The 12,051-nt window shown below is 41.4% G+C and overlaps 1 protein-coding gene across 1 annotated transcript in view; it reads right to left on the bottom strand.

Annotated features, from left to right (window-relative positions):
• Positions 1 to 1,242: 1,242 nt before the first annotated feature.
• Positions 1,243 to 12,051, bottom strand: part of GABRB1 (gamma-aminobutyric acid type A receptor subunit beta1) — a 100,179-nt gene continuing 89,370 nt past the window's right edge. Inside the window, exons 6-9 of the mRNA XM_063136333.1 lie at positions 9,163 to 9,300; positions 8,920 to 9,072; positions 7,185 to 7,426; positions 1,243 to 1,744 (exon numbers count right to left, since the gene is read on the bottom strand). Coding sequence (XP_062992403.1) covers positions 1,397 to 1,744; positions 7,185 to 7,426; positions 8,920 to 9,072; positions 9,163 to 9,300 — 881 coding nt within the window. The 3' untranslated portion in view covers positions 1,243 to 1,396. The remainder of the gene's footprint in view (positions 1,745 to 7,184; positions 7,427 to 8,919; positions 9,073 to 9,162; positions 9,301 to 12,051) is intronic.

Here is a 12,051-nt window from a genome sequence, read left to right as displayed (position 1 = left end):
CCCCACCTCCAAATCTGCTCCGAAGGGTTGCACAAGTGGCCGCTCAGGGAGGAGAGAATGAGGGTGCTCTATTGCATGAACATACTGTACTTCCGATTGCACAATGTTGGATCCAGCCCATGTTTCTGGGGCAAGTGCATTAGATTGCTATCACATTATAGTAGTGTTGAAGGTTGTATGTTTAGCTGTTTTGTGAACTGGCCCTGTTATTGCCATTTATGGGACACATGATGGGTAAACCCTGATATAGTTTTGTAGTGGCTTTTAAAGAGAATGGGAAGGGCAAAAGCTGAAATTCCCTCCTCTTTTCTTCCAGCAAATCTTAACGTACCTTAATGTAACTCAGATACAGCCTCATGTCTGTTGTAAACTAGCAATTGGTCCAGAACCTAAGAACAGGGATTATATATTCTTCCTAGACAGACTCTATTGCTATCACCTGCTTAAAGAAATCTTTGTTGGTAGATTGTATGAATTTTAATCAAGTATTGATTAAATCTGCCTAAATTTACATATGAATAAAGGAATCGTTCTGAAGGGGGGAAAGCATTTTTAAGAAATGTATGTGCACGTCACAACAGATACCATTTTGGAAGAGGCACTCCTTTCTGTGTGCGAGAGAAAGCCAGGCTTCTTTGAAGATGCTCCCTGCCACCTGTGATTTCTGTAAAGACTGGTATTAAAAATTATTAACATTTTTAAAAATCTGCTTAATCAAGACAGCTTTTTAATTGATCAAGATATTTTAAATCTATGATGTTACAGATTAAAGAGATTAAATGTTGTAGTCCTAATTCTGTACCAATGGTTGCTCTCCATATGTGCATATATGTTTCCTCACACGGTTCTTATTGTTCTGGCTGCTCATTTACAGTAAACATGTGCAGCCCAATCCTATTCATGTTAACTTAGGTGTAAGTCCCACTCTGTCCAATGGGGCTCCCTCCCAGGAAAGTGTGCATAGGATTGCAGCTATAGTCTGTCTTTTCTTGCACAATACTTGAGCTTTGTTTGACAAATAGTATGGTGGTTACCAATGCATTTTTGGAAAATAAGACAGAATTTCATTTCATATGTTAAATGCTAAAACGAAAGGAAAGATCAGTAGAAATAATCTTAAAATGAAACAGAAGAAGAGCACTTACAACTTCAGTGTTGCTGCACTTGGAAAGCAGATCTAAAAGAAGGATAGCTTGTTCAAATAGATACTGTCTTCTTTTTGAAGTAAACATGGTGCATTTTTTGGACATGGTTAAAAGGACACCCTAACCCATGGAATGGCTGAATATTGTACTTTGAATGTGTAGCATTGTGGCTACTGCAGTTTTTAATATTGGCAAAATTGAAGAAAAGAGAAAATAGTCTGGGCTGGGTGGGTGCGGGATCACAGCGTAACTCAGTGCACGTAATATAGCCAGTAGACAACATTAAAAAGGATGAATGTGACAGGAAAGACCATTCTTGACCACTTGTCTATGGAATTGACATCAGTCAAATCTGGGATTTTGACTTTGAGCTGTGATGCTCTTCTCCGTAAGCGTCCCTTTTGATGGGCCGAGTGTCTATCCAAAGTGCTGCTGCTGTAGAGGTCTCTCGCCCTGGCAGGCCTCCTGTAGTGGATGCTGGCGCTGTCATATGAATACATGGTCGCTCTTGGGTCGTTCAAACTTGCAAGTACGTCAGAGCTGCTGACTTCATTTCTCATTTCCAGGGTGGTAAGAAGGATATTCCCACAGGTGTCGATCTAAGGAAGGAACATGCTTTAGAGAAGGCCTCTCCTTCATAAGTGCTAACAAACTCTTTGAAAATTAGCGAACTGCTATTAAACAGGTGCACAAAATACACTGACAATATCAAAATAGGAGGAATAGGCCAAATCCAGCATGCTGAAGGGCCAAATCCAGCATGCTGGAGATCCCAGTGTGGCCATCTGGGATTCCCCAGAAGGCCCCGTCTCCACCCCCTTTCCAACAATCACCAAACATTATACGGTTTCTTGGCTTTCGGCAGTTGTGCCTCCCCCGCCAATTCAAAAAGGTTGAAATCCCTCTCCTAAGAGCTTCTCTGAACAAGCAATTTTTTGCACACTTGTGATTGGCTACTCACAGAAGTTTATGGGTCTATTACATGATATTATCAAAATCCAGGATGTCTCCTGCCCTATCCCTGGGAATTTCACTTAAAAAAAAAACAACCACCCTGAGATCATGTGGTATTATCTGAGCTATCAAAGGACCTCTCCACCACTAGATTGAGATGTCTCATTAAATACAATGGAGCCTTTCAGAGAAGGCAGGTTTTCAATTCAAAATCACATGGTCATGTGTAAAAGAGTGTGTCTTAATGGTGGGAAGACAGTGGAGGATGAAAGCCCCAGTAAGGCTGCCGGATATTTCCTGTGTGCAGAGAAGCTCTAAGGCTGAATTATTGGCAGAAAGGGCTTTAAGCTAAAATATGCTGTAACTTGGGTTTGGGTTTGTTGCACTCCATTTTCTTTTGGCCCTGCTCACCACTGCTATGTGACTCCCGAGACCATCTCCAAAATAGAAATTGGCCCTTGGGCTCAAAGCCATATCCTTGCTTTGGAGATTACTGTTAACACAAGAAGCTGCCAGGAAGGTGGCAATTCTGCATTTGTGCTACAAATGATAAGAACATGGTTTTTCCACCAGCCTGGTGCAACCACACTGAGTACCGTTGTACTTGCAATGTTTATAAAGTTCATCAATCTTAGCTCCCTGAAAAAGAAGAAGAAAAAAAGACACCTGGAGTCACAAAGTAGCCTGGTTTCCTTTTAAAGATCCAGTGTCAGGAAGGAATGTGCAGTGAAAATGTTGTGATGGTTGACCTGGAGAATGATATGCCAGACTGAGAGAGGCTCAACTTTCTGCTTAGCTATGGGTACGTGTCTGTATCTGTAACATGTAAGGAACCATTGCAGCATGCTGATTTTCAGACTGTGTGTGCTCTCAGGAACTCTGGGGCCCTTGGAAACAAATCAGCAATTGCTTCATGAGAAAATCAGAAGTGGTATATAGCTTCCCTGAAAGACAGCTCATGCACCATTACTGATTCTTCCCCTGCAATGCACAGCTATGGGGAGGGGGTGCACTCTCAGTTCAAGTGGGACAATGATGCCACCCAATAAGCCTGGGTAGTGCTTCATGTTAATTGATTACACACCTAACAACACACGTCGGAATTTATTGCAGGGACTCCATGGTGGATGAGTCATCAGCTGAAGCCAAAACAAGGGCACAGCAAAGGGAGTGGAATCCTAAAAGCGTAACCCATTATAAACTTGCAGTTGGGAGCTAAATCGCAGGGGGGAAATCCAGTAGGAACTTAAGAGTTCTTGCAGCCCTGGTCTATCAGAGATTCCCAAGTGGTTGAAGAGAATTCAACTTTTTGGTCTGATCCAGCCTGGCTCTTCTTATGTTCCTATGAAAATCTCTATGTCACCACAAGGCATAGTGATAACCTCTAGCTTAAAAAAAGAAAAGAATTAGAGCTGGCCCAAGACATTTGGCTGCCTGAGATGAAGGACAAGATGGTGCTCTCCCCCCAGTCCATATATAGAATCTGATTGGACTGGCAGTTGAATTGTACTTCATCACCGGCAATGAGACACCTGAGGCAGCAGACTAGGACAGATTGTGAGAGCAAGTTGTGATGTAGCGGTTAGAGTGTTGGACTGGGACTCAGGAGAGCCAGGTTCTAGTCCCCACTTGGGTCATGAAGTTTCCTAGGTGACATTTGCCCAGTCACTCATGCTCAGCCTAATTTATGTTAGAAGTTTTTTTTGTGAGGATAAAAATGGAGAGAAGGAGGATCATGTAAGCTGTCATAGGTTCCTTGCAAGAGGAAAAGGGGCAGGATATATGTGTAATATTTATTTATTTATTTATTTCATTTTTGTATCACCCAATAGCCTAAGCTCTTATAGTGATAATACACAGCTCTGTCCTCCAGCAGACGGGAACATCTAGAGAAGAGCAGGCTGCCACAGATCCCCCCAATGTCTGTTGCCTGAGGTGGTTGCTTCCCTTGACTTAATGTCTAATCACTGAGGATTGGACAAATTCCTGGAGGTTAGATCTCCCAGTTCCTACTAGCCATCCTAACTAAATTGGATGTTTACATTCAGAGATCCTATACACTGCAGTATCTGAAGCTGGGGACAAACAAGAGAGGGCTGTTGTCTTATTGCACAAAACTATATCATAAAAATGCCTCGTGAAGTGAAAATGGACCTTTAATTACTGAACAACCCAATTGGTAAATTAAAGGGCTTCCCAATTTTGTTGCATAGTCACCTGCAACAGAAGTGTAAATATCATCAAGACTGCTCTATTGTTGTTTCTGCTCCATTGTTAAACACATAACTCACAAGTGCTAATGGTTTAAATTGATGATTCATGTGGGTCCCTTTGTTTAAAGTACTATGCACTCATTGCTTATTACAAGGCAAGTAGTGGATGAATTACTGCTTTAATTTAAAGCATTATGAACAAGGCTGTTTCATTTTAAAATGAGTTTCTAAATCACTTGGAGCCTTCTGATTTGTATAAATCATCAGACTATTCATTTTCTCTGAATTATAGGTTTTAGAGTTCATAACAAAGAGTGTATCATGATTGCTAACAAATTAATACATTTTCTGAAATGGAAAGAGGAAATAATATGTATCTTTTATTATCAATTTTTTCCCCTAGTTCACTGCTTGCCCACTTCTACAAACATCAATGAATTGACTTGATGAATAATGTGGTCCCTTTAATAGCTAGTAAATAATACAGGGTGTTCTAAAATGAGGAGAGAATTGCTTTCGATCAAAATTTACTTATATAGCTAAGGCTAACCTGGAAGTCATAGGAACATGAGGCAATTACTATTCAACTATTCCAATCCACCAGCTTAGAAGAAGTACTATCTTCAACCTTAAGCTAACAGAGATGAAACCTGTACAACAACAACAACAAAATCTTTCCCAAAAGGAAACACGAGGGTTGTACAGCATGTAACTACAATGTGATATTTCTACCCACTTTGGGAACACAGACAGCCAATCCACAGTACTCCTTCCAGTTCCCAAATGGCAGATACCTCTACATTGTCTAGGAAAGGAGAGGGGACAAAGACGAACGGAGACAAAAGTGGAGATGGATCTGTAGTAGTGGCAAAAATAATATAAAACTTAATTTTGCCAAGTGGGTTCCCTGTTGAGTTCAGAAGGTGGGTCTTGAGTCTGAAAAGGTTAAAGGCCATTGATCTAGGTTTTTAAAGGGGCTGTGTTTACAAGAAAATGGCTCCCGATTCTACCACTATCAAAGAGTTTTCAGGACTGACAACCACAGCAAATTCTGTCAGACTGTACGGCACTATCCAAGACAATAAGGAAGCATCCAAATAGCAATAGGTCAGAATGGGTCATGTCTTACTGCCTGATTCTTGTAAAGGCTTCCAGGTGATATTTGCTTGCTCTTCTAAGGAAGAAAGAAATTCTGCTGCTGTGATTTCCTGTTTGTAGTTTGTCTTCACCTATGCCCTGACCTGGCTTGCCTTTCCGTTTCCCCTCCCACCATAGAAACAGCTGGGTCTGACAGTATAGTACATATACATCTTCTCTGTGAAGTTGTTTTGTGAAAGATATAGGCCAGTTCGCACAATACGACAGCCCATCATGGATTAATTTACTCCCGAGCTGTGGTGCATGCTGGCTGCCATTATAAATATGCAACCCTGACTATTGGTTGCAGTGGGTTGTCACATTGTGTCAACCCAGCTGGCAGGCATTATTTGAGGGTTAAACAACTATTGCATTATCCTAAAACAGACCTAAAACAACCCCTGCCAGCAAAGTTTGCACAACACGACAAACCCAGATTGGAGGGTTGCATATTCATAATGGAGTCTGGCATGTGCCTCAACTTCTCAAGGGTAAATTTATCTACAACGGGCTGTCGTGTCATGCAAACCAGGATACTACGTTTCCCCAATTTTCAACGTCTTTTTTTTTATACCATTAAAAGTACTACTCCCTGCTGGATTGCGACATGAATTATGATAATGCAAGAAGCCCTGTGCATTGGTTGGTGGCTTACCAGATTCTACTTTAATTTTTTTCTCCAACTCATGGCACATTAATTTAAAAGCAACACAAAAACATTAGCACACATCCTGACATCCTTTAATGTTGATGGTGTGTGTCTGTGTGTGTGTGTGTGTGTGTAGTCTATGCACATCTTGTGTGAGCTCAACTGGAAAAATCCCGTTGTAATGGTGGCTGTGAGGAAAGGCGAACCAAGATGAAAGCACTAATTTTGCTATAAATGGTTCTCTGTCTCATAGAGCTGAAAGTTTCAGAGATCATATTTCTGCCACTTGCAAGATACAGAAAATATAAATGCCTTCTATGTACGCAGGTATATCTGCATATCTGAAGAAAAGCAATCTCTCACAACAAGGTCCATGTTACCGTAAAATGGATTGTCCATAAGGCCCCTGAAATTACTGGGAATTTTCCTGCCTTTATTTCAAAGTCCTTTGTACTGAACTGGTCTGCACATGTATATTACATAAACATCTTTCAAGCCCAGGGGCAGGCAATCCAGTGCCCTCCAGATGTTTTGGACAACATCTCCCATAATCCATGACCATTGGTCATGTTGGCTGGGGCTGATGAGAGTTGTAGTCCAAAACATCTGGAGGGTTTCAGAGTGATTATCCTGTTCTAGGCTAATACTATCAGAAAGATCCTTTATAATCAAAGTTAATATTGGTATTGCCATAAGCCAGCCGTTGAAAACTTTATTCGAATTCATTTGAAGGTGAGCAACCACTCTATATCCTTATTATATATACCATTAATGATTTGATGCATATTGCTTTCCTATTGCCAAATTTTAAAAAAACAGCTTTCCCACAACCATGGGGTCTAAAAACTTTTCTTTTACCTTTTAAAATTTTATTTATTTATTAAGGATTTAATATCTTACCTTTTCAGGCCCCAAATTAAGCCGGGTGTCTGACGAATCCAAGGTCTACCACATTCTATATGGTATTATGCAATGTGGCTGAAGCAAAATAGCTCTGTAAGGGTTTCCTGAACTTCTGCTTCCTCAACGTTTTTAATCTCATCCAGAAACAAATGAAAATATATGAAAACTCAGGAATTCAGTTACCTGAACTTTATTCGTCTCCAGTTTCCTTTTCTCACTGGAGGCCTTTTCAGCTGCTTTCTTCTGCTGCTGAGGGCCTTTTCCAAAGAATGTGTAGTTTACGAACGCATATTCCAGCAAAGCAAGGAACACAAACACGAAACATCCCATTAGGTAGATGTCAATTGCCTTCACATATGGAATCTTTGGCAGTGTCTCCCTGAGGTGAGTGCTGATGGTGGTCATTGTCAACACAGTGGTGATTCCTAGGAAGAAGGAAAGTGACTACTGCATAAGGCAACTCTTCATGTGGGACGGTGCCATCGATAAACCACTTCTAAAAATAAATATATAAACTCGTTCTTCGAGTGCCAATCCTTATGTAGTCAAATAAAGGTTGTGTAGCATCATCCATGCACAAGAGGGAGGTATCAATGGGAACCTGAAGCTTTGCAGAAGTACCAAAACACACCCACACACCACCCTTTCAGAAAAATAAAGGATAGGTACCCAATAACAGCACAATGAAGATTAAACGTGATCAATGGTCCTGAAATACTGCTGAGGAAAAAAACTGCAAAACTTGGAGGAGGGAGAATGGAATGGAGTACCCAGAAGAATGCATTTGAAATCTAGATTCCCTTTCTTCATCACCTTAGCAGTATGCTTGTTGTGCCCCATGCTCTAAGATAGCGGTGCTGGCTTGGGCGGCAGCAAGGATCACAACCACATCACACTCCCCTCCCAGATGTTCCCTCCATTATATAAGTGACCAAATCAGCACAGGACACAGCTTTGTGCAAGTGATAATGCTACTATCAGCTATGGTCATCAGAAGTGAAGAAGAAGAGAACCTTTTGTGAGCCACAGATGCACTGACTCCACAGCACATTACCTATTTTTAATGTCCTCTACGGTCACTGTTATTTTCTAATGAGATCCAGCCAGAGATAGATAGATAGGCTGCATTCTGCAACTACATAAATTAAACAAATTAAGCACAATTGCCATTATGGGAAGGTGCCACCGCCTTACTTATTTATTACATTTCTATACCGCCCAATAGCTGAAGCTCTCTTTACTGGGATTTCTTCATTCTCCCAGTACCACAGCCTACCCCATTCAACAGGTCCCTCTCTGCGTAGCCTTTGGGGGTAGGGGTGGAGGGGCTGCTGTGGGGAGGAAGGAGGAGGGAAGTCAGCTTCCGCTAGTCCAGCTGTCTGCACCTTCATCTGGACCCAATCCATACTTTTTATGTTATAACTTAGCGCATCCTCACAAGGGGAAAAACACATTTCCTTACCGTCACTTCTCCGCCCGTGTTTGTGTCCCTCACTACTTCCTCTTTTGAAAGAGGAAGTAAACAATGTCCACGTGGCCCAATCAGTGGGATGTTTTGATCACACTGCTTCTCCTGCACACAGCAGGAGATAGTGGCAAGTTCCATCTCAAAAATAATTTGGATTTACCGGCGTCTCTTTTTCGTTGCATGAAGAAGGCTAGAAGGGCTGGGAGGTGCATGGGACACAGACGACAATGTGAATAGGACCCACAAAAATCCATGAGTGCCCAGTAATGAGCGTGCAATAAAACACTCGTCTGATGACACCCTTACATCACAGTCATAAGACTTGTTGGACGAGGACAGCACCACAACCTACAACATTGTTATGCTGCAGTTTCAGGGATGTTGTGACAGCATTGCTGGGAGACATGTTTAGGATATTTAAGCAGCTGCATAGTCCCAACAGTAAATTACCTAGTGCAACTCTTGCAGCAGATGCATCATAGTTGATCCAGAAAGATACCCATGACAGAATTGTGATCAGAGTCGAAGGCATGTAGGTTTGCAAAATGAAGTAACCAATATTTCTCTTAAGCCGAAAACTCAGTGACAGCCGAGGGTATGCCCCTATTCAAATACATAAATAAAAGGAAAATGTGAACATCTCCCATTTTTGTTGTTATTTCCAGAGTATGTCGTGAGAAGCTCAGTGCTTACCTGTTGCAAACACTACTTTTCTTGAGATCATCTTGTAATCAATAATTGAAAATTGAGGGAGCTCAATTTTATTAACTCCACTTACAGCTGATTTCTCTCCATTCCAATAGAACTCAATATCATCAGTCGTGTAGCCATCTGCAATAGGAATATATGAAACATATTACTTTGTTGACTAGAATTCAGTTTGATAGTATTTTTTTATATAAAATCACAAAAATAAGCAAATGACAGTAGTAATAGTAATATAATAATTATAATAATAAGACAATCATTAGCAGCCACAGTCTGAATTACGATATTGCAAAGAACATAGGGCTGTTATGTTGTATGTCTACAACAAGGCTAGACAGACATCAGGTTTGTTAGATCTCTCTCTGTGTGTGTGTGCTTTCACTAGAACCCCAAGATCCACCAGCCAGAGCCAGGTGAAAAAAGAGACACAACACTTGAAATGAAAGAAAAGGGTGCCTCTGAACACATTCTGAGCCTGGTAGGAATTCATTTTCTGTACCAGAAATGAAATGAACTCACAGTCCTCTCTTACAAAAGTTATTATTTATTTATTTATTTATTTATTTATTTATTTATTTATATAGCACCAACAATGTACTTGGTGCTGTACAAAAGATACAAATAAAACAGTGATACCCTGCCTAGAGGCTTACAATCTAAAATCACATTCCAAACTTTTTTTTTCATTTCAGCAGCCTAATTTGGATGGGGGAAAAAGCATTTGGTTCTTGCTATTGTTAAACATTTGGGAACTGGAAACTCTTGCTGATACACTACAGTCCTTTTAACTTTTATAGTGCTTTTGTTGTATTGTTGTGAACTGCCCAGAGAGCTTCAGCTTATGGTCAGTATAGAAACATAACAAATAAATCCAGAAATCTACCATCAGGACCTGATTGGGCTGAAGCAGTCTGGAGCAGGTTGGATCAGATTCAAAGTGCTTTGGAGCGATCTCAGACAATGCCAAGCTGCTGCCCCCGCCCACCTGTGGGATTTACCTGACTTGTCTGCTCATGCCCTGCAACCGTCATTATTTGTGAGAGCAGCTATGTTTAAGAAAGATGGGGACTCTTAGATCTAATGTTGTAAACTAGGTGGGCGAAAAGGGTGGGAGGGGGCCAGTGTGGGGGATGTCCAATGGATTTCCAATTAGCCTTGTGCCTAGCTTTCCCAGATGCCTGAGAAACAGCTGCTCAACAGGCACCTGGGAAACCACAACACCTGACCATGCTTCGGATCCAGATCTGAATCAGGCCAAGACAGATTGGAAGCCCCGAATCGGCCTCTGAAGTGGGTTGGCTGGTCCTAGCACAGCCCTATAATTTAGGGCTGATTCATGTTATTGTTGGAATTATATGGGGCGCTATGTCTATCAGGCAGTAATCTTATGTACACTTACCTAGAAGTATATGGTGCAGATTAACAGCACAACCCTAGGCATGTCTACTCAGAAGTAAGTCCAACAGAATTCAATCTGACTTTTTCCAAGGTAAGTGTGTATAGGATAAAAGCATAGGGTTGTGTGCACAGAACAGAACTTTATTATCACTACTGCACATTTTCTAAATTACAGAATCCTATTTTGATGTTTATTTCTTTGGGACAGGAAATCTGCCCTCAAAGCATTGAAAACCAAGTGGCAGAAAAATAGCTCAAATATAATTTAAATAGAAACAAATAGGAGAAGCGACGTAGAGGTAGTTTAGAATATATAACAATAATATATATATATAATATTCCATTCTGGCCCATGCAACTTCTTATGAACTCCAAAAAGCACAGAATTTCTAGTCATGGACCCCCATTTGCACAACTTCTATATGTCCATTCCTTTTTCAACTCTACTGAGCTGTGATATAACACAAAGTTATTGGAGGTAATTTTGTGATGAGCTAAACAAACGAACATGGGACTATATGGCCAACAGGAGATGCAGAAGACCACACCAAACCTTGCTTATCAACCATCCACTACTCATCTTTAACATGGCATATGTAAATTGCCCCCAGAAGTTGGTCCTAAAGTTCAATAGATGAATTGTCACTGATAGAAGGTGTCTGCCATACACTGTCAACTCATGGTGAAAATCAGCAGTTACCAAGGTAGATTTATTTAAACCACAGCGGTTTAAATCATTGCTTTAAATCAGTGGTTCCCAAAGTGGGCAGTACCACTCCCTTGGGGGCGGTGGGATTGCATAGGGGGGCGTTAAGAGGTAAGGGGGCGGCAGGGGGTCACTAAGAGGCAAGGGGGTGGGAGGGGGGTGCTTGAGGTGGTCTTTTCCGAGAAGCGCCTCTCCAGTAGGTCTTAAAACCCAGGGACATTTTTATGAAAGAAGGTAGTTTGGTCCCAAGCCATATAGGGGAAGAATCCACACATGTATTAATACCGTTTAAGAAGAGTCCTTTTATCAGTGAATTGAAATGTTTCAAAAGCACCAAAATGCTAATGAAGAGACATACCCTGCTTGGTGTGCCCCGCCACGCCGGCTGAAAAACAGAGGCGTTCTCTCTCTTTTCCCTCCCTCCCTCCCTCGGCAAGCCTGCGGTGGGTGCTTCCCATTTAAAGGCACCGCGGCAGGGGGCACTGGGCATGAGTTTTTGGAACCAAGGGGGCAGTTACCTGAAAAAGTAACTGCTTTAAATCACTGCTTTAAATCTTAGGCCATAGATTGTGTCAGGACCATCCCTGTGTATCTAAATGACACACAGGGGATCCTGGTAGCAGGCAGGGACGACCCCTCCATTTGCCTGGGATAATCCTTAGGGCTAGCAAAGGCCTTAGAGTCACCTTTTGAAATCCAGATATTTTTGGATCAAGAATGCATACTAACTGGTTGCATTAACAGTTAAAGCATGTTCTTCAGCTTTGTGT

The sequence above is a fragment of the Elgaria multicarinata genome, chromosome 10 (genome assembly GCF_023053635.1).
Source record: "Elgaria multicarinata webbii isolate HBS135686 ecotype San Diego chromosome 10, rElgMul1.1.pri, whole genome shotgun sequence".
NCBI lineage: Eukaryota > Metazoa > Chordata > Lepidosauria > Squamata > Anguidae > Elgaria > Elgaria multicarinata.
This window is presented reverse-complemented; position numbering and strand designations above follow the sequence as displayed.